We start from the raw sequence: 23,352 nt of genomic DNA, 5'->3' as shown, positions 1-23,352 counted from the left end.
TCTGCAGGCTCATATCTAGAGAAAGTGTATAAAAGGGATCGCACATTCTGATCCTCCTGTAGTTCTACACGACAGCTAAAAACCTTCAACAATTCAACATGACAACAGTATCACAAAACTAAAACTGCAATCTTTGGCCTGAGTGTACAAAAGGCAATGTACATTATGTGTTGAGGTTGTTGAGGCGATGTGTTCTGAATGTCTAGGAGTGATCTGAGGTACAGGAGGTGAAGCACAAAGAAAGAATAATTTAAGAGTATGAGTTGTGCAGATGGTGACACGTGAGGGTTGCAGATAGATGAGAGAGATATTGGTACAAGATGCAGGCCAGAAAGAACAAGACTAAAAATGACTGAAAAAGAAACTCCTTTTTTTGAAGAAACAAAAATATTCACCAAGACCCCCCCAAACTTCAATTCCCTGTGGTGGTCTTTATTATACAGTGGATCCCCTGAATATTAGCTTTTATTCTATCCTTTTTCTGTTTCCATCAACGTCAGTGGCTCTGTTCTATAGTCCAACAATCCTGAGGATAAGTAAGGTTTGTCCGAATATTTCCAAACATCTCTGCAACATTGACTCTCCTACAACAAATGCCGAGGGTCTCGGGACCCCAAAAACCCCCATCCCCACCCACCCACCCGCCTCTCCCTCCCTCCCCATAGGCTGACCATTTAGGATTTTAGACAGGCTGTCTCCGTCCGGCTGCACAGGCCCCAGCTGTGGACCAATCAGAAGCGGGGAAGCCCCTCCGAGCTCCTTCCCTTTGTGTTTTTGTGTGGCTCCCACACTGTCACTGTGCCACTAGGGGGCAGAGTTGGACATGGAGTCCACTGAATTTACACTGGAAGACTGCACACGGCTGTTGGAAATGGACACCTCTGGGTGCTGCAGTAAATTAAAAGAGAGAAGAAAAGATCTGTGTGGGTTAATTTGAATGAGCATGTCTGGGTTTGCAAAAGCATCTGTGCCTTCACTTACATGCCTCCTGAAGATCCTGTCCAGCAGGCTGCGTCTGGGTGGCTCTGGCGGATGATTCCAGTCTAGATCCGGAGGTCTCGTCCCTTGTGTCCCAAACACATTCAAATCTCTGAAACACTCAGTTTCTATCATCTAAAGGAGAGGTGAGAACAAGAAAGAAAATAATAAAGGAAGAGAACATTTGATGACCAGTAGATGAGCTACTCCAGGACTTACATAATCTGTACCACATAAAGTACATTCACTTACCTCATTCTGCCATGGGATGGAAACACTTCCTGTAGCAAATTTGGAGTAGAAATCGTTGTCAGTTTGGTCCAAATTTACTCCCTTGACCGTGGAGAACTGCTCAATGTCCAAAACATCCTTACAGTACACTGCCCGAGGCTGGGAGAGGGCAATGACCATGGAAAAAATGGGGTTGAGCGGCAAATGAGGAGGCAAGTTTATCTTAATAGATCGTTTATCACCACAGAATTTTACTTGATGATCTTGAGAGGACATTTTATCCTATAATTACCATTTTGGACTATGTTTGTTAATGTAACAACTAAAAGAGTAATGGTAAGGCCCCAGCTTCATACTAAGTTTAAGCTGTGGGATTGATTTAAACATGCAGGAACACAAACTACTCACATCAGGCACAAAGGGAGGCTCCACTATTCCAGCCTCCATCCTCTTGAAGTTGATGTTTTTGAAGAATGAGTGGGCCTTGACGCCTGCTGCTCCATCTGCCTTGCACCCCAGCCTCTGCTTAGGGTCTTTGGTGAGCAGCTGGCCAGGCAGAAGCAGAGATGAATCATTCAGTTGTTCATCATTTTATATCTTTTTTTCTATACAAACATTGATCCATGAAGCTTTACCATTCTACAGATCGCCTTAGCATCCTCTGTAAACTTGTCATTGTACTCCTCTTCTTCCTCTTGCACTCTCCTCTCCACTTCCTCCCGCTTTACTCGTTCTTTTCGGGCGCGAAACGGCGATCGTCCAGCGGTCATCTCGTAAACGAGGCAGCCCAGTCCCCACCAATCAGGACTCATGGCATACTTTTCATTGTTGATCACCTCCGGAGCTGGAGAGATTTGTTTTGGTTCAAGAATTTGCAAATGTATTTTTGGAAATGTCAAATGTAGTATTTCTTACCCATATAGCCTACTGTCCCAACTCTGCCTCTTATAAGTTCTCCATCTGGTACTTTGATGGCCAAGCCCAGGTCAGAAATACGAATGTGTCCTGCAGCACAACAGCATTATCAGATGACAGTGTCTTTAAAAAAAACTGCACACAAAGCTATGTCATACATCCACACAATTCATTATGAAGCAACAGTGTGGTTTGACAAACAAAATGCTGTGCACAGCAATAACCAGAAATCTGAGCTACTAATATTTCAAAACTCACCATTGTCATCTAAGAGGATGTTCTCTGGTTTCAAATCCCTACAAAAAAAAAAAAAAAAAAAGGATATGAGGAACAAAATCACCAATTTACACAAAAACATAGAAAAAAAACTTCATGTTAAAATAGTTTTAGCATGCTACCTGTAAACAATGGATTCCCTGTGCAAATGATCGAGTCCACAGCAGATCTGAGCAGCATAAAACTGGACCCTGTCTTTATCAAAGCCAGGCGTGCCCATGTTGTAGATGTGAAACTTCAGGTCTCCGCCATTCATGATGGTCAGCACCAGACAGAGAGCATCTTTGGTCTCATATGCATACGCTAAGCTCACCTTAAAGAACATAAAAGCATGTCAAGTGGGACAAATGTTCTAAATGGATGCAGATGAGACCACGAAAGCACATGTGTAGCAAAATATTCCCTTTTTTTTTAAATTACTTACAACAAATCTACTGTTGACTTTCTCTAAAATCTGCTTCTCATTGAGAGCCATTGATTCTCCTTTTCTCTTTTTGATCCTCTTCTTCTCCAGCTTCTTGCAGGCATACATCTTCCCTGTTGCTCTGACCTGACAGGCACACACCTGAAAAGACAAACAAAATGGTAAATTGCAGCTCAAAATGCTTTAGAGATGACAGTTACAGTCCTCACAGCATGTCTTACCTCTCCAAATCCCCCCTTTCCCAGAACTCTGTACTGTCTGAAGGTGTCTTTAGTGATTGGTTGCCTGACAGAACACAGACACAGCAAAATCCATTAATAGATGCTTATGTGGTATTGATCAAGACAGAGATATTATCTGCAGAATTCAATATCATCCTGAGTCTGTTTCCTGCAGAGAGGGTGGGGTCTCTTGTACGTAATTTCACTTTACAGACAGATACAATCAAGGCTGCTTTGAAAGCCTTCCGGATTGTGTATAAAATATTTTCCTGTCTACAAATGTGATTCTCTCTAGACCTTTTTCGTTTCATCTAGCAGCTGTTCTCTTCTTTAAGCTTCAAATATATGTGACAGTATATAACAATTTAAAAGGTGCAATATTTTGATTTATCTGTGATTTACCTGCAGCTGTATTTTATTTTTATGGCGTGGATTGAGACAAAGAAAACCTAACCAACCTCTCCAGCATCTTCCATTGCAGAAAACGGTCAAAGTACATGCTGTTCTGGTAGTCTGCAAATGGAGCTCCACTCAGGTAGTCATGGACAGCCCTGGTCCAACACACAACACAGTCAACTTAATCAAACGCTTGAAGAAAAAGAAAAATCTACATCATGGAGAAAGAATATGGTTGCAAAGTAAGAAAAAAAAGGTAAGATGGCAGTAGGCAGGTGAAAGTGAAGGAATCAGATGCTCACTTGCGACAGCTGCTGAAGATCTCCTTACAAGGACTGAGCTCGAGGTTCTCTCTGCATTGCTCAGCAAAAGCCTCCGCTATGTCTACTCGCTGAGGTGACTACATTAACACATGTAAACACACAGTCAGAAGTGTGCACACATGCACAAATACATCACTGTTTATTATATGCACTGATCCAACCGAAGGAGAGATACATATAACATACACTTTGGGTTATCAGCACAGTACCCACAGTAAATTTTGTGTGTTCACTTTGCAAAAATGTGTAATACATTTGTTGCATTGACTGCAAACGTAGATATAATTTGCAAGTTTATAACATTATCAGTAAACAGGATAAATAGTTTTGCTTTCACATACAGATGTAAGATAAAGAGGGCTCAGAGGATGATGAAATGTATCAGATAAACATACTTACTTGTTTAGAGAGAAATGTCTTGATGATCTGGTCCCCTCTACTTTTTCTTTTTTCATCAGGTGTCACCTCATAATCTTCCTAAATAAAAATAAAAAAAGCTCCATGAGCTCCTGTGCATGATCTGTATTACATTCCATTATCAACATCAGTGGATCATAAACTTTAACTTTAGTCCATGGCTTTTAATGTTCATAATATAGTGCCTCTTTCTTTAAAAGCTCCCTTTTATCATAGCAAGATTATTGCGTGATTAATTATTTACTAGATCTACCAGATCAGATATGAATCATTCAGTGAAATAGTTTGTGTTGTGTGTTTTCTGAACTTTGGATGCAAAGCTAACCAGACCATAATTATTATTTTATTTGCATTTTCTTTAACAATAACAGCTGAAGATCAGATTAACTGTAATAAAAAAAAAAAAAAACGCCTTTTCCAGTCAAGTTAAGTCCATAATACTGAGCTCTGAATTGCAGAATTTGATTAATGATTTGGTTAAAATAAGGAAACATTCCCCCTTAAAAGACTCTTAGTGGAAAAAAACAAAACAAAACCATGAGATTAAACATAGTTCAAGTGTTTTATGCCCATCCAACCAGAAGAAGTAAGCTGAGATAAATTAGATGTTACTAAAAAGAATATCCTCTTAAATTACACAGCTGATGATATAGGACTTGGGCCAGGAGGCCGGATGCTCAGCTTTTCTTCCTCTGTGCTTTTTCTTGGTGAATTAAAAAAAACACAAAACAAAACACAAAAATTGAATTCTCCCTCTCTAGTATTCGAAAAACCATTTATTCATGTTTTAAATTGAAATGATGAAGCAGCTGCTGCATGGTCATGACGAGGCCGCTTCACAACCCTCTCACTCTGCATCTCTCTGCTCTGCCGTCACTCACACATAAACATATGCTGCTCTGCGCTCAGCGCTCAACATATGTGGCCGCTGACACATTGTGCCATTGCACCGTGAACATTTCACAAAGGCAGTGACATGAAAAGCGCTCTGACGCGTTTCATAGCCAACTCTTTTAACTTCTCAAGCAGCGGGGAAGCAACATGGCGTCCCATGCTGCATGGTGGCCCTACTCTTTCTATTAGTGGGCTTTTTCCAGCATGGTCCTGCGTTACTTGGCAACCACACAGTAAACACGGTGGGATTCCTTGAGGTCCTGGAGTGTCACAGTGTGTCACTCTAGCGTCACCAGCTTTCCACTACAAAACACACACACACACATTCACATATATATATATACAGTACATGCACACTTAAGCCCAGAGCTTAAGGAAAAATGGGCTTTATAAAGCTACAGCGTCACTGACACTTCAGAACAAAGTAAAAGAAAAGAAAAAAAGAACAATCACAAATATGCCGTATACATTGTTTGAAGAAAGTGACTGAAAAAAGAGCGAAATAGAGAGAAAGAGTAAATTGTGATTGCTGCCAAGTGTTAATTAACTGAGGTTTTGTTATCGGAAGTTCCAGAGACTTTACACACACACACAGAGATGCTATCATAAACCCACACACATGAACTCCCACCATGAGTACAAGAGTTGTCTGACTTCTATCTCTTTGCTCGGATGGGGTAGGGGGTGCCTTTAGCCTTTTGCTTTTTGGTAGTAGAGATGTTCAAAAGCACAGATATATTATCACCCCATCATGATAAAAGATCAACCACTGGAACTCCTGAGATGCAATCCTTCCTCTGCTCCACACACCATTACACACCATTACACACACACACACACACACACACACACACACACACACACACACACACACACACACACACACACACACACACACTCCCTCTTTCTCCTGAACTGGTGTGCTGTAAACACACTCCTCCTCAGTTCTTATAAACTGCTGACTAATTAATACATTTTCTGAAATGACTAGATTATACAATAAATCTGTCAGTTAAACCTCACAACTGTGCAGGGTTCACATTTTATTCGATCACTTGAAAAACAAGCATCTGCCCGGCTGTAATCACACTTAGACCTGGCTTACTACGTGGTGAGTACAATGCTCAGCAGTAAGCGTGGCATTAGAGTTTCTCACCATGGACTGGACGGTAGAATTAGCTGCAGCATGCATTTGGGACGTAAGTGGGTTCCCTCTTGCAGAGGTGGTCACTTTTAGGAGTGGGTGGTTAAAAGAGGCCAGAGTAAGGGGGGTGTGTTAGGATTGGGAAACAATGCTGTCCTTTCTGTCCTGTCACATGCCCACAAAGATATTCTGGGCACAGATAGATAAAGACTTAAATGTGTCATGTGGGAGGTATTTTGTCTAGACGCAGACAGGGAGAGAGACGGGGTGGAGGAGGGGGCAACAAGCTGGGTGAACGGTTAAGGGATCTGACTGTTTGAATAATCACTACTCAGTTAAATTGTCCCTCTGGCTGCATTACCCAGCCAGCACCAGCGTGTTTACAGGCTACGATGCAATCAGAGTGAGTACACAGAAATGGTAGACAGTTGTGTGTTTACAGAGCAACATTCATTCATGGCAGAGCACAGCTTTTCCTGCTACAGTGATAACACACCTGGCCGTTCATTAAAGAGTTGATCATGTGCAGTTTACAATAAAAATGCAATTTACAACACAAGATTTATAGAGTCATAAGCAAGTACAAAGTCATTAAATTCTGGTTTCTCATCATTATTTTCCAGCTTATTTCTACTAACGTATTTTGAAATGATGTTGGACTTTATGTTTAAAGGAAAACTGGTCAACTTATAGAAACAGACATTATTATTTGACTTTAAAACACAGAAGAGCCGCTGTACAATATGTTTAGAGCCCCATGAGATAGTTTTACAGTGCACTTTATTGCAGATGAACTTTACAGTTGAGAATTCAAAAAGAGGTGGCTGACTCACTTTAATGGGAAGTGAATGCCCAAAATACAAATATGTGAACTGCCTCTGTCTCAAGAATATTTTTTGTATTAACAGGCAGAAGGAAATGTTACATTATACAAACCTTATGCAAGCCATGAATGTTAGACTGATTTATTGCCAACATGCATATTGGTTTGAGTTACTTAAGTCTCATCTTCTCTAAACTAAATCAAGAGAAGACAATATTCATATGCTGTCCTATTATATGTGACCATTTTAACAACAATTGGGTTGATGCTCCTGAGCCAGAGTAAATAGAGAGTAAAAATAATGTAGCAGAGATTACAACAACAATGGGGTTAATACTGCTAAATATAGGTAGCATCCAACTGAATTCAAAATAGATCCCCACCTTTCCCAGTGGTCAGGAGATTTTTAATGGCAAACTTCTGGTAAAAGAGGCTCACTGTGTTTGCATGTGTGTGCTTGTACCATTGCGTCCAAAAGCTGGATGCATCGTTGTAGGTTGGATCTGGTCTCACAGTACAGACGGAAAAGAAGCCGTCCAATGGGCTGTTTCTCACAGATGCTGACATAATCCCTCTCTACAGAAATAATAATAATAATAATAATAAAAAAAACACATTTAATGCACAGAGTTTGGAAACACCAACAGACGGATAAACCAGCATCAGAAGTGGAGAGCACACAAACAAAACGTACCAATAGTTTTTCCTAATTCAGCACACTGGCTTATATGGGGAAAACGAAGGATTTCTTTCCATTTTTTGCTCCTTCCTTTCCTCTTTCCTCCTCCACCTGTGGTGACGTAGAAAAACAGAGGTCAAAACATTAGAAAGACAGGATTTCATAAAGTTGTCAAAGTTTATTTTCATCAGTGTGAAGCCACTGAAGGCCTAATCCCTAAAAGAAGTGGGAGAAAGAGGAGGGGTTGTGTGTGGGCTCTCTTCTGAATGAAATCATAGTCTCAGCATGTATATACAGTATAATTCATAGATTACGTCTCACTTCCTCAGTAAATCTCTCCACTCTCCACTGACTTTCTTCCTCACTCAGTAGCTTTTCTGAAAGTGGAAGGGTGTGTGTTTAATGTGTGTGAGTGTGTGCTTGAGTTCACTCAGACAGAAAGCCTATTCTGACCAACTCAGTTCCCATCAGAACCTGGGAACTGCCAGACTGGAATCATAATCATCAACAACCCTTAGATACCAAAAGTAAATATCTTGGCTTTTTCTCTTTCCCTGCTTCCGCATTTCCATAAACCAAAGCAAAATAACCTCTGCTTCTTAAACTATCAACCAGACAGAAGTAAACCCAATCTTGAGCGCTTATTTAACTGTTTTCCCATCTCTTTTTACCTCACTGCGGTCTACATCATGTTTTACATCATGCTCATCTTGGTTTTTGTTTTTCCTCATATGCTATGACTGCTGCAATGAACTTACAGGGATTTCCTTTAACTGCTCTGGGTAGTGGAAATTTGCTGCGAGCAGCTCGCCCAGTGTGAGAGGCTTTGAGATCAGGGGAAGCAATGACAAGCAGACATCTTTAAGTAATAACCCAGGAATGTGAGACAGACTACGTCATGCTGGAGCCTTTGAGTGAGAGCTTTAGCAGTTTTCCCACCAATCCTGCTGCATTATGTACTCATCTCTTTTTATTCGTTGCTGTATGAAATGTGTTAATCTCAGATACAACATTGCGATACTCTTTAGCACACACTTAAACTTGAATAAAAAAAAAATCTACCCAACTTGTTTTGGTTTGATTTTAGACAGACGATGAAGAAACAATCTATCTATCTATCTATCTATCTATCTATCTATCTATCTATCTATCTATCTATCTATCTATCTATCTATCTATCTATCTATCTATCTATCTATCTATCTATCTATCTATCTATCTATCTATCTATCTATCTATCTATATAATTGCCATTTGATTAATTCAGAGGTAGACAAAAGTAGCCTTAACTTAAGTTTATATCTATTCCTTGTAAGTCTGGCTCACAACAAAATTTACAAGATTTCAGGGACCCTCACTACAACCTCAAGTTGAGTCATTTTTTGAAGAAAAAAACCACACCCAACGTCACAAAAATTTAAGTACACAGAATGGTGCCATGTTGCCACAGACAACCAAATTCCAAAAAACAAGAATGCATCCTCAATTTTGTTGTACCGCCACAGTGCAATAACAATATCTATCTAATAATAACTGAAGTAAAAATATCCCAAGACAATCATTAACTTCCAGCACCTGCTCCTCATCGACATTACAGTAGACCAAACAAGCTATAAACTGGCACACTTCCTTATTTAAGCAACAGTTGTCCTCTGAAAAACAGTTAATGTGTAAAGGTATTCTGCGTAACAAAACGTCAACATACTTTCTTGCGTGGTACAGTATTTTAATTTCTTTTAATAGAAATATGACGTCTGCCAAAGAGAACAGTGAATGGAAAAGGTCACTAAAGCTAAAAATGAATGTACTGGTGATACCGTAAAGCTCTTGGGGATAAAAAGCGTCCACCAAATGGCACATATTTCCTGTAAAGGGTCAACTTCATGTCAGATAATTGTACCAAACATTTGTGCTCCACCCTTGCATTCAAATTCTACACAATGCTGAGACAACTACAAATAATGCAGTTCCTCCTTTTTCTGTCTGTGTCCTGTTTTCTTTCCCCCCTCCCTGATCTCTAAACCTATTTATTTTTCATCTTCTTTTCCTCCTCATCTGCTCATTCCAGCTCCTTGTAACTCATCTCTCCTGGAGTCACCAGTCAACATTTTTTCCCTTTAAGACTATTGAATTTTTATTTGGTTATTTATTTTTTTTGTTATCTCCACATCATGGTGACCAAGTTGCTAGCGTAATTGGCTGCTTCGGACCCATGGACCCTCTGTGTTTCAGGGTTGTTTGCTGTGTACAGCTCTCTGGATCATGTAAACAGAAAATCACAGATCAGTGATTGACCTAAATTTGGGTCTTTGCTTATGAAGCTACAGTTATGTCTGCATATAGTCACGAGTAATAGCAAACTGTGGCGAGTTAGGGCTTCAGTTCAGCCAAAACAAGGCAGCAACAAAGTAAAAGACCTGGTGAAAAATGAGAATGTATCTTAACCTCAATGCTCTCGATCTTGATCTTTAAAGACAAAGTATATGATTGACGGAAATAATTAAATTCAAATCAAGGCTCAGTATTCTGCCTCCATTCACACAGGTCTCACATCCTCCCTCGACAATCTTCTCTTTCACACCTCTACAGTTAATCCTGTACCCCAGTCAAGGATTTTAATATGACCTCAACAATATGTTGCCATTATATTATGTTGCAGCCTCAAATTAAAAAGAAGCGAAATAATAATGCAAAAAGATTGATTCCAGCGCATGAACTTCTCAACATAATGGACAAACTTTACACTCCTAAACAATGGAGTGTCTTCAGCCAGAGGCCTCTTCACCTGTATAGCAGTAATGGCGGGTACAGAAGGGTATGCAAACACGTATTAGTTTTCCTTATAAAAAAAAGTATATATATATATATATATATGTATACACACATAATGCAACTATTTTATTTTCATTTGGGATGAAAATATCCTCTTTAATTTATCAGAAGGGAGTATAATCCAATAGTGTAAGCTGACTTTGTACCTTTTAAGCAGCTAAAGTAATACTGAATTTAGTTTGACCCTTCTCTTTGAAGCAATCTGATTCTGCTCCAGACTGCATAGCAGAAACTGCTGTGGATTCATTTGTGTGCATAGCCTGACGCACTGCCCAAAAACATGACACAGCAAGGATTATGTAGCGTACACATAGGAGAGTGTATTAATTAATATTTAGTATCAGGGTGATTGAAATTATTCAGTCATTTATCTTCTCTCATTTATATCAGTACAATTTGAGTCTTGTGTATCTTTGGGACAGTTAACACTGTGTGTGGGGAGGAACATTCTTTAGCAGAGGAGGTATAATTAATATAATTTTTTCAAGTAAATAAAATGTTTTCAAAATGTTTTAAAAATTGAAGTTAGCTGTGGACATAACTTTTGACATTACTTAAATTACTCATATGTGGCTCAGATGCGTGTCACTGCTGTCAAGCCCATTTTAATGAGTGCTGACTCTAAGTGATCAATACCTCAACTGATGGATTTATTTTGAAGAGATAAACTAAAACAAAATTAGCATAAATCTGAATTAAATAAGAATTGCTAAAGAAAAATGGACATTTTAACAATGTTTGGCGTTCTCTAAAGTTCACCCTTGGTGCTCCCCTCTGATCGCTTGTGTTGCAGTGTAACAAATCTGCATTTCAGGAACAGTGATTTTCTTCATTCTTAGCTCTCAAGTTTTTCTCATGACTCCTGTTATATATCGCAACCTTCATCCCAGTAAACCATTGCTATCCATGATCATTTCATATGTGCAGCATAATGTACGAGGACATTCAATTAAAGAACCTCATTTTACTAAATATAGCTTTTTATCTGGGTGAACCTCACTGCTTTGCAGTCTCTTGCCAGTACTGCTGTCAGCACATTCACTTAAAAACTCTAGACTTTATTCCAGGAGGAATTAGGTGTAAAGCATATGCAGACAAACCCCTTTAATCTCCAAAACATGTAAATATTATGCACATTCATAATATAATCTCTATATTACAGACTTGGTCATCAGGTAAGTAACGAGATATTTCCTGTTTGGTCTTAGTGTCTCACAACTGTTGCTTCACAAAAACACAACTGTTATGAGGTGAAAGGATCTCCAATAATGTATTTTGTGAATAATGCATGGCTGCTGCGTATGTGCTTGATGAAAGGGAAAATATTCTGGCAGGAAATGAGAAATTAGCTCTTGAGGGACGTTTACAAAAGGATTAGTTATATCAACAGAAAAGGAAGCACTAAAATTTTTAAACTAGTTTGAAAAGACAAGAAAAACTCCCTCTTAGTTCCAGATGTTTGTCCGGTTTCAATAACAGGGGGTTCTTGTTTAACTAAGCTATTAAAAGTATGAATGTGGTCACAAATTTTGTCCATAAACTAGCTTCTACTTGGTGTTCCGTTTATATTTTTCTTTATTACACAGTTTTTACCTCTTACATGTTCTGTCACTTACACATGAGCTGAAATATGCACTGCTCTGTGGATTTGCTGCACACAGGAACTTGTCAGTCTAATTTGTTCCATGCGGGCAGTGTGGTCACCGCCCTTTATTTATATTTCTGCTAAGCAGTTCTGACATCATCAAGGCATGTCAAGTGTAGCAAAAAATAAGGTCAGAGAGGGAATGACATCCATCTGGCAAAACACCAGGGGGTTACCGGCATCCCAAACATCTGTGTGTTTGTGCACACACACTATGTCTTTACTGTGACCTCTCTCTAGTAATGTCCTCATGCTCGATTTAACCAACACGGGCAGTCCTGCAGGGCCCATCCATCTACACGTTTAAAAACATCACTGCTTAGTTGTGAGGTTAAATTTATAAAGTGTTGACACATACTAATCTGAGCTGTTAACCAGTTTACAGATAAATGCTCTAATACGCAAGCAACCACACACAATCCCTAACAGTTTCACCTCAAACGTGAAGCTTATCTGCTGCGGACAACCATTGTAAACCACATCCTGAAAGCCATGCTATGCAACTAGCTTACAATATGACAGAACATCTACAGCAGGATAGGATGTGAGAGTACTGACACTGGCAGAGAAGAGTGCTGTAAATACTTTATGAGCTGTTCTTTACACCTACGCTGTGCAAAAAGTAAGAAAGATTTTGGTAGATTTCTGTTACTCTTCACTCCTCTCCTGACTGTGTTGACCCTCCTTGTTCAGAAACAAATAATTATCTCTTTCTGATTATCCAACTCTTACTTATTCTCACATCACCTTCTAAGCTGTTAAATGTCGCCCTTGCAGTTGAGTCATGCTGTGGTAGCAAAGTATCGACACAGTGAGGCCTACCAGCACCAGACACTGATTCAAATGTCTTTATTCTCTCAAAATCTTCTTCTTCTCTCCCACAATGTCCAATTGTTAAGTACCTGGCATTTATTTGCATGAGTGCTGCATATGAAGACCAGTGCTCTTGCAAATGCAAAAACAAGAGTTGCAAATACACAACATGCAGATTATATAGGACAGACATTTGTATTGGCACTCAGCAACATCCTGTTTCTGCTTGTCAGAGTGTCACATATAAGTGTCGGGTTTTGCTTTATCGTGAGACAAATCTTGATGACAAAGCGCTAGATATCCATCTGTCAATTGGATAGAAGAGGTCTGAGGTCTGAGCAGGTAATGCAAAAACAAAAGTTTAGTTATTTAAAACTAAATGAGCAGTATCTTAGTCCCCTGCTCCCATGTTAATGTCAAAACTGCTAATTGAAGAGTTTGAGCTCAAGCCTGTAGCAAGTGTGCGTAGTCTGTGTGCCACAGGAAGCTGGAGGAAATGTTGGCCAGACCTGAGCAGAAGGGGAGGACTATAGCAGGAAGACAGTCTTTGTTGACCTTTTCCAGCATGATGTCATGTTGGTGCCTTTGTCCAGCCATCTCATTATTACCATCCTCGACGAGCCTCTTCGTCCACGAAGTCTTCATTATGGCTATAATAAGAGAGGATGATCCACCTGCAGCATCCGCAGACACGCGCTAACATCTATGATGTATGTTTACCTTAATTTACAGTAAACTATTCTTTTGGCTGCTGCTGCAGGAGGCTCACATGTTAATCCACTTGATGAGGGGTCATAAACTCAAAATTAGTCATAAACAATAAAAGAGAGATCTTATCAGCTGTATTGATGCTAGCTGTGTCCCACCACTTTAAAAGGCTACAATGACAACAACCCAATCCAACTTGACTATAACAATGTGGTTGTACTTAGCATTAAAACACACTTGTGTGTAAAACTGATTTTCATCATGTAGCATATCGCCCTCGAATGTGCAACTTGCACAAAGCTTTGAGAAAACTACACAACTGTGCCCATTTTCCTGTCTCTATATCTTTGCAAACATTGCTGCTATAAATAGTGCAGTGCTCAAGGGCAGTAGCAGCAATGTGTTGTTACAAAGTGAGGTGGTCAAACCAGTCCATGACCTCAGAGCTGGAGAGCTGTGACAGTTGTGGCTGGAGCAGCTTTATCACTAAATATGAGTTCAGAAGCGAACAGCCATGTGCAGGAAGATACTCAAATGCAGCGGCAGAAATTTCACAAAAACATGCAGATGGAGGGTACATTTCCTGTATGGGAACATTCAGGTGCCACAGGTTTCCTGCTCTATAAATATACTAAATATGGAATGTAAGGAGGGGAAACATTGAATAGACTGAAATTATATAACACACCAGGGTTGTACGATCAAAGGGCCACACACAGCTGGGTAATACATGCTGTTTGCCCATCCATAAAAGTCCAAGAAAATAGAGCATAGTTCACATAAGGCTATAGCTATAACAGGCAGTTCTTTGCTTTCAACAAGGTGTTATGGTGTTTGTTCATATTTATGGATTTTTTGAAAGGCGTAAAACTATGGCACTGTAATCCAGCAACTCTCTGAAGGCGTATCTTCATTTTGTCTGGAGTGGAACTCTGCAGTTACATCACAAGTGAGCAAACACTTAGGAAAGTGCTTGCAATGAAAACAAGAGAGCTGACTTATTAACCTGATGGGGCACGTGGTACATTGTATGCTGACCGATATTAGTGGGCGTGCTCTTTCTCTCTCTCACACACACAAACTATTTCCGAAAGTAAGGTTAAAATGATTAAGTGTCCTACTCAGCTGCCATCTTCCTTATTTTTCCTTACAGACACGCTTCATAAAGATTTTTGTTGCTCATCTTCTCCTGATGTTGACATTCCATTTTGTTTTGTCCCTGCAATAGAGACACCCTTCCAAAAAAAATAAAAAAAAAAATTAATAATAAATAGTCCAGAGAGTCCTTAGCTGAGCTGAAAGTTGAAACGCATTATGAAAGCTGCTATTTCAGCTTTAACCCCATTTTATTGTTTTCTAAAGCAACTCAGCAGCATTGCTTTTTCTTTTCCTAATGTTGTTCAAACCTAAAACTAAACACCAAGTAAAAAAATTTACAGTATGTTTACTATGTTGGATGCCATAAAGTGGTCTATTTTTCTTTTAGAATGTACTGTGAAGAATCTCTTGGCTATAAATAATCTATAGTGTCCCACAAGGTACTATAGCCATATATGCTACTATTTCCTTCCTCTAAAAGCGTTGCAGTTATTTAAACTGAATTGCTGTAATATATATATATAAATATAGCAAATCTCCATTGTCAGACCTCGTGCAGACTTTTGCATTTAGCTCACACAGCACCTAACACTGGAAGAGGAGGTTCAAATCTGGCAGTATTGATTTTTTGATTAATGTACATCAAATATTCATAGGATGTTCCATTAAGAAGATATGGCAGCAGTGAGGAGCCCAGGAAATCAGACACACTAAAGTGCTGCATAAGTATTCACCTGCTTGCCTTACTATGAGAAAAAAAATAGTATTATATGTGCTTGGAGCGTTCCTAGAGTAGTCTAACAACAAGCTGTTTAATTTTAACATTTTCTGCATTCATTGTCCCTCAGTCCACCCTGTTTACTTCTACTTTAGATAATTATCTCCTATATTTCCCAGAATTCCACTTGTCAACCCCCAGAGAACAGGCGTGAACTTGTTGCATCCAGCTGAGTTACGTATACTGTATGTGTGGGTAGAGGCAGCAGTAACAATAGAGATAGTAGGAGCCAGAGAGTTGAATTTTTCCACTCAAGAAAAAATGAGTCACACTCCCACTCAAAACACAGCGAGCCTTGTGGCATGTTGTCGATGAATTAGTGGGTATCTCTGCTTCTTTTTTACTTCATACCACTGCATATAAAACTGGTTGAGGTCGTGACTTCTCAGTTCTGGTGGATTTGCCTCAAATTTTTTTTATAAAATAGTAATAATAATAAAGAATTAATTCAAGTAATACTGATTCTAATTTCCAGCTAAATTTAGATGCAAAAATCTGTTTCATATAATTACCTGAGATTTTATTTCTTTAACTATGCTGTCACTCCTGTTACAATCCTTGAAAAAAACAACCTCTTATATTGTAAATGCGAGATTAAATGTGACTTAGGTTACATTTAAGTTAAGATAAAACACCCCATCTATACTAAACGAGTTGGCAGGTGTTGGGTCAAACATGAGAAGAGCAACAGAAAACCAAAAATGGCTCGCCCACAACAGGGCTCCACCTGTTTTGACTTTATTGGTGCAATAAAGTAGCGTGGAGCCCATGCAGTGCTTTCTTTGGTTTTCTGGCATATAAATCTCATTTAAGTCTTAGTGTTTGTAAATGAGTAAATTAAAAAAAAAAAAAGCCTTTGCATTTCATGTCTGCATATGTGAGTGGGCCATCTCGATTGGGTGAAATAGTTCGAAATGGCTCGCATTTGTTGGCATTCCGGGGACTCAAACCCTGGTTTTCCAGACCCCCACCCCCATATATTTATTGGATATAATATATGCAAAATACAGTACTTTGGGTCACTAATAGATAAATATCTAAAACGTTCCAAACAGTATTTACTAACAAGATGCCATCTATGGGTATGCAACCATTTTGCTCACAAAAAATGCCAAGTTTGCAATATACACTAATTTCAATAAAAGTTGATGAATCAACTAATTAAACTATTTACAAATCTGAGAGTTATTATATGTTATAACACAATAACAACAATAAAAGTTGATTCCAAATCTCACAGCATTCTCCTCAGTAGCTGAAAAGCTGGACATTAGTAGGATTAAAAAAAAAAATTACAGAACCCTAACTAACCCTGACTTCCCACAGGGGTCATATCTTGGGTGAGATAGGTGTTGAGTGCTTTGAAGCATGCCTGTAATTATAATCAAAGTGAATGCCCTTGGAGAAAACTAAATAACAAGACATGTGATTCAGGAAATTTGTTTTTTATCCTTTGCCACTTTCTTTTTAGAAGAAGCTGTTGAGGAAGCTACAGACTTGCTTCCCTCTGTCGTACATTACACTTCAAACTATTAGAGCTCTCTGCCCAGTAAAAGCTGACAGAATTATTTAATGACAACCTCCTTTCAGAGAAATCTTGAGAGACAAGACCTCCCAGGCAAGTGTTTTTCTTTGTGTGGAAGTTGTAGAGAAAGTTGTGTGTGAGAACAAAGACAAAGAATCTACTGAACATTATTCATGCTTGTAGTTATCATTAGCTCACACGTGGATGATGAGACGACGCAGCAAAGATCAGTACTGTGTGTTTGACTGCTAAAGTTTGTTGACAGGTGACCCAGCACATTTACCTAAAAGTGTGTCACTTGTAATGACGGCTGCTTCCTCGGCTTGCTAAGACTTGCCACGGCCTCACATGATGAAGCAACAAATCTGCAGTAGCTCAAAGATACTGTTCTGGCCACACAGAAATTACATGCATGGACAAATACGTCATGTCTGTTATGTTATGCATACCTCCTTGGGTGTAACTAATCCATTGGTTTATTACATTAGCACTTATCAGAAAATACAACAGGACTGGCTTCAGCAGAATTTATTCTAGGATCAGGGTCTTGGTTAAATTTTTTTTGGTCTTAGATTACTTTGAAGGGTGCTTTAGGTGGTATTCCTGAAAGGTCTTTTCTTTGGATTTTCCCATTTTGGCTTTTGCACACAAAGCTGACCCACAGCCAACAGCAGCCAAATAATACTTGATCTTGACAACCTGTAAACTCAGTCATAAACTATTATGCGAGACATGTCATAACACTAGAGTTAAAGCTAACAAATGCTTGCATTTCTAAACACTCAACAGAAGATTTTCTATTTTAATCATTTGTTCAATGGCAACCCGAGTCTTACAGTTTTAATCAATTGGCCCTGCTGAAGTATCTCAGCAAAAATGTATTTTTTAATTTATTTTATTCTTTTGTAAACAGCTAGATTTTAACTCATGTAACAACCCCCAAAACACAACAGACTGAATGAGAAAGCCCACAAGCAGAGGACTGGAATCCAGTAAAGTCGCCCAAACTAAATACCCCAGCTCTATTACCGAAATTCAAAAAAGGTATCTGGATGCAACAATGCAGTTTTTCCCCCTTACTCTCATTCACTTCAACAGCTGATGACGTTCGCTTGCCTGGCCTGGAATCTACGACTACTGCCAGCCTGAGTTGTGAATGGGATGGCAGGCAGACAGTGCCGCTCTCCCTGACTGACACACACACATATTGAGCTTAGGGTCTACTGCACTGATGTTGCTTGCGTCACAGTGGCCAAGTTCAGGTTACATTTAAACAAAGGAATTCACCCCCACACCCCTCGTCTGCTAACACACACATAAATCTACACTATACCCAGGAATTTAACCTCATTCTAACTATATGTCAGCTGCAACACCAAGGGCCCATGACCAAACCAATTCTCACAAAAAAACATAAGAAAAAAAAAGTTCCACGTCAGGACTGAATAACTTTGGTCTTTCTGATCTGCTGAACCCTAATTTCCTGGACTGACAAACACCACAGAGACATGAGAGCATTTAAAATCAGCACATCTGCACTTCCTGATGCTCCGTCACGGTGAACAGATCTGTAACAGTCAGATGAAACTCAGATGACCATGTTGGAGACTGGGGTGTTTTTATTTCACCGCATACTCATCATCCATAAAGAATCTTCCGCAGAGACCGGAGAGGAGCTCCACAGGAAGATGGAGCTCGGATGGCAGTAGCCCACTCAGTTTGTTATGTAACAATCAATTTGATTAAATAGCTTATGGGCTGCATCAAACAGATAGTGTGTAATACCATTTAGCTTTATGTAAGACAGTGGTCACTTACCTAGATGGTTCGATATGGTTAGAGCTGCTTAGCCCCCCCCATTGGAAATCAAAATGTGTTGCTTCTACACTTTGTGGTTAACATACAAAAGCACACCGCTCATAAATCTCCTCAGATCTGAAAGTTTTCACTAACTTCCAGCTGGTTTTAATGTCGGTGTAATCTTAGAAACCAGTAACATGCATTTACAGAATCTGACAAACTGTTAGAACAGTCATTTCGAACACAACAGCGCCAAAGAGCAACGCAAGGTTGACAGAAAACCCGATCTACTGCTCATAGTCCAGACATATCAATAGATTTTATTCTATGCTTAGCTGCCGCTCGCACTGTTTTACTGATTTGGGAAGTGTGAGGATGCTGGTATAAACAAGCCTCAGACTGCAGTGTAAACTGGGCCTTAGTGTTATGCGTAGTTGGGAGCGTTTGTACAGAAGATGCTTGCCTCTCACTTCAGCTCTGACTTGAGATGCACTTGCATAAACAAACAGGAATAAACAGTCTTTATTTGCTCCATTCGCATTCTCGCACTGTTGCTAGTATGTGACCTAAAGTGAGCTTCTGTGTATACTGCATTCTGCCATACAAACACACGAGTGAGAAGCACAAGTTACATCCAGCATACAGGGATCGGCATAGCTTTTGGCAATGGTCCCTGTAATACAAAACCTCTAATGATTCACACCGGTAAAGGATTTAACCAGTAATGGACTCACAACAACCTGCGACATGTCTTAGTGAGTACACAGCAACAAATCTTACCTCAACTGTTGAGTCAGTCTCACATGGCTACATTTATAGAGACACTGATGAAGTTGCTCAGAAAGTCGTGCTTCAGCTATTAATTCAAAGAAACATTGTTTAGTAATTGTATAAGGCCCTTTTTGTCTCCCACACACACAGGCAGGGTGGGGACTGTATGGACTGATGGAGCAGCTGGAACAAGAAAGATCTGCTGTGGATCATTAACTGGTCTTATTAATTCATGGAGCTTGATTCACTCAGCCCAGTCGGGCTCTGCCACCATAAAACAAATATCCACTTTGATGCACAGGCTAATGCATTCTTCACAAGAGAAGTATGTCAGCCTTCTGCCCCTCCACGGATTTGCACATTTTTTAAAAACTATGTCACCACCATGATACATGCGTAGAGCCTGACTTCTCTTGTGCCACCCTGCAACTGAGACTGTTGCCACATTAAACCACGTGCTGACTGCAAGCAAACTTGTGTAGGCACTAGAGAGAGTGAGCACACAAGTTTGGCTGACTGCTAAACTGAGTCATTTCTGTAAGTACAAGATTAGTATTATTTTTTTTTTTTAAGGATGGAAGTATGTGTCACAAAGTTCCAAGGAGAAACAATCCTTGAGCTTTTATTCTGTCCTTCATCAAGTCCCAAAAGAGGTCTGGGAACCTTGAGAATCTTTTACAGAAATGCTCAAGTATATTCAAGATTAACTGTAATCATCTTAACACCATAATAGACAAAAACAAAGATTCATATCAGATTTTGAAACTATACAATACTGCTGATACTGATGTTGAATTTGATGAAAAAAAAAAGTCAAACAGGGGCACGTTTATCACTTTTTTTCTATTTTAATCACACCAAATGATTTCGATAAGTGAAATCTCCAGACTGCAGGCAGCTCAGCTCAGTACCAAGACCCTTGGAGAGATCATGCTGTTGTAATACACACAGAATGTGGTTAAGCATTGTGTTGCTGATATAAAAATATCCTTTTCTGACATGGATGTTTTCTGAAGGGCAACACATGTCACAAAACCTGCATATGTCATTACCAAGTACAAGTTATCTATGTCATGTGCACTAATTCAAAACTGTACCATTACAAATAACAGCCTGGATGGTTATCTACTCCATGTTTTTGTTTGCACAATGAGTTCTATCTGGCATTTGTGGCTGTGTCAACAAACTGAGCACTGACAGTGGTTTTTCACAATCACATATATCTGGTAATATCATTGCTATTAAAGCAGTGCTGCAAGAGAGCCTGAATAACATCACTATTTAAGACTTTTTTTAATTATTATTATTAGCACGCATTTTCATAAAACTACACTCCTTAACCTCACATTTGAAATTTTGTCATGGTACAGTCCCAGTTCCTAAAACATTGAGATGCTGTGTAAACTGTAAATAAAAACAAATGTTGAAAGTGTGACATTTTATTATTTCATGAAAATATGATTTCATCTTTAATTTGATGGCAGCAAGATGCCTGAAACACGCTGGGACCGTGCAACAAAAGAATGTAAGTTGTATGAAAGGAGGAGAACTGGAGAACCATGTTATTACTAAGCAGGTAAATTAAACAGGTCAGTAACATGACTTGGAATAAAAGAGCACATTGGAGAGGCAGAGTCTCTCAAAAGTAAATACAGAGTAAAGCTGGAAAAAAACTTGTGGTACATTTTCAGAAGTTCAAACGACTCCAAAAATCTCATTAAATCTTTATGGGACAGGGAAATTACTAAAAATAAATATAGGATGGCTGTGATCAATCCCTTACGTGGTAATCCTTTCAAAACAGATATGATTCTGTCATGGAAATCATTGTATGAGGTCAGGAACACTTCCAGAAAACACTGACTGAAGAATATAACTACCAACTTGCACATCTAAAAAGGCACCATCGACGCTGAATATGAAATGCTTGCAGCAAAAAATACTCAGAAAATCATTTTTTCAGGAAAGGCCTTGCATATTTACACAAAATAACGCTAAGCCACGTACTGCATCTATTAGGAGAGCATGACTTTGCAGAGTGCTGGACTGACCTGCCTGCAAGGCCAGACTTTTCACCAACTAACAACATTTGGGGCATCATGAAATAACAAACATGAAAGCTAAAGTCCTATACCCTAGAAGAATGTGACAATATTCCTACTTCCTTAACTGGGTTGGGGGTATTTAATATTTCAATTAAATACATTGGTTAATTAATTTGCAAATGTGCTTTTCATTTCATGTTGCATCCCAACTCTCCTGGCAATGGGGTTCTAGATACTTGCTTTGCTCAAGTTAAACCAAAAGAGAGAAAAACTACTTGTAAATTTATTAATTGTGTATATATCTATTTGGCGTCCCGAGATTGACTGTGATCATGTGTAGGCCAGTAAATTACCTTTAATATTATAAATCAAATGACAGCTACATAATATGCAGAAAATATTGACAATTCTTAAAATAAATAAATAATTTTTAAGAATAACCTACAGAGACTGGCTCCCATTCATAAGAAGCAACCATGAAGTACTACTACATGTTTACCTTCAGGCCTTCCTCGTGCACTCAGTGCATTAATGACAGACATTGATGTCCGTGTATACGTATTTAAGATCTCAAACTGCATGTGGCCTTCTTAGACATTTGACTCTTTCTGCTCCGATAGGCAGAGGCTCTCTTTGCAGGCCCCTCATACAGATTTCAATACCAGTCACGTCATCAGATCGACGTCCAAATGCCAGCCAGCCTACACTCATGTATTCCCTCTCCAGAAAGGAGTTATTCCCTGCTTCGATTTGTGCTTTGACATATAGAATGTTGCGAAAGAGCGCTTTCATTTGCACACACAGCGAAAGCGGATGTGGGAGGCACCCCCCCCCCCCGTTAAATTTTATGGGAAAACGCATATAATCTGTCAAAATCGGTAAGGATAAAACAATCCGTGAGATTAACTGGGATTCATAACTGACACAATACGAGCATTGTCGCGGTGATGTGCTGATGCAGTCTGTAATGTCTTGCATATGACTCTTTTTCTGTTGCATCTGTAGGATTTACCTGAGCCTCACACTCCGCAGGCTGCCGTCATCCCTAGGATTATTCTTCTCACCTTTTCTGCATACTGATCGCAGAATGTGACAAAACCATGGCCTGCCTATTTGCACTAAGCTCTTTAATATGTCAACTTACCCTCTCTTGCTTTTAGCAGTACAGTGTTGGCTACTATGTTCTCCAGCTCCATCAAAAACCAGAAAATCCTAAATGCAGAGGTTTTTTTTCGGTACACGAGCGTCTGCAGCGAAAACAACGTCTTTCGGCTGGTACTGGGTGTTTATCCTCTTCACTCCTCGTCGATATCCGAGTAAATTTCACCCATATCAAAGTCGTAAAGGATAAAACAGGATGTCATAGATTTGCTTGCAGTGTAAGTTGGGCATGGTTCTTGTTGTGGGATCGAAGTGCGGCGCTGCATTTCTACTCCAATCAACCCAAAACCATTCCATGCGTAATTAGAAGGCGAAATCTCTCCGAAGCAGAAAATAATCAATTAGAGAAGATCCGATGTGTGCAAACCAGCTTTTCTGAGCGGATCCTTTACCAGGATACCGCCAGCTTTACCTTACAACGGCAGGGGTTGGCTGAGTGCACCAGAGAGGACATC

The 23,352-nt window shown here is 39.4% G+C and overlaps 1 protein-coding gene across 1 annotated transcript; it reads right to left on the bottom strand.

Annotated features, from left to right (window-relative positions):
- Positions 1-662: 662 nt before the first annotated feature.
- Positions 663-23,352, bottom strand: grk5l (G protein-coupled receptor kinase 5 like). Its single transcript, XM_042000555.1, has 16 exons — positions 22,881-23,352; positions 7,737-7,832; positions 7,506-7,618; positions 4,164-4,241; positions 3,744-3,841; positions 3,504-3,596; positions 3,046-3,109; positions 2,825-2,965; positions 2,523-2,713; positions 2,383-2,420; positions 2,125-2,214; positions 1,845-2,053; positions 1,618-1,755; positions 1,231-1,368; positions 982-1,113; positions 663-888 (listed from the first exon to the last, which is right to left on the bottom strand). Exons 1-16 carry the CDS (start codon positions 22,930-22,932, stop codon positions 805-807), a joined length of 1,755 nt encoding a protein of 584 aa, XP_041856489.1. The 5' UTR covers positions 22,933-23,352; the 3' UTR covers positions 663-804.

This window comes from Melanotaenia boesemani, chromosome 11, assembly GCF_017639745.1.
Source record: "Melanotaenia boesemani isolate fMelBoe1 chromosome 11, fMelBoe1.pri, whole genome shotgun sequence".
In the NCBI taxonomy this organism is placed as follows: Eukaryota; Metazoa; Chordata; class Actinopteri; order Atheriniformes; family Melanotaeniidae; genus Melanotaenia; species Melanotaenia boesemani.
Note: the sequence above shows the minus strand (reverse complement) of the source record. Positions and strands in the feature narration are given on the sequence as shown.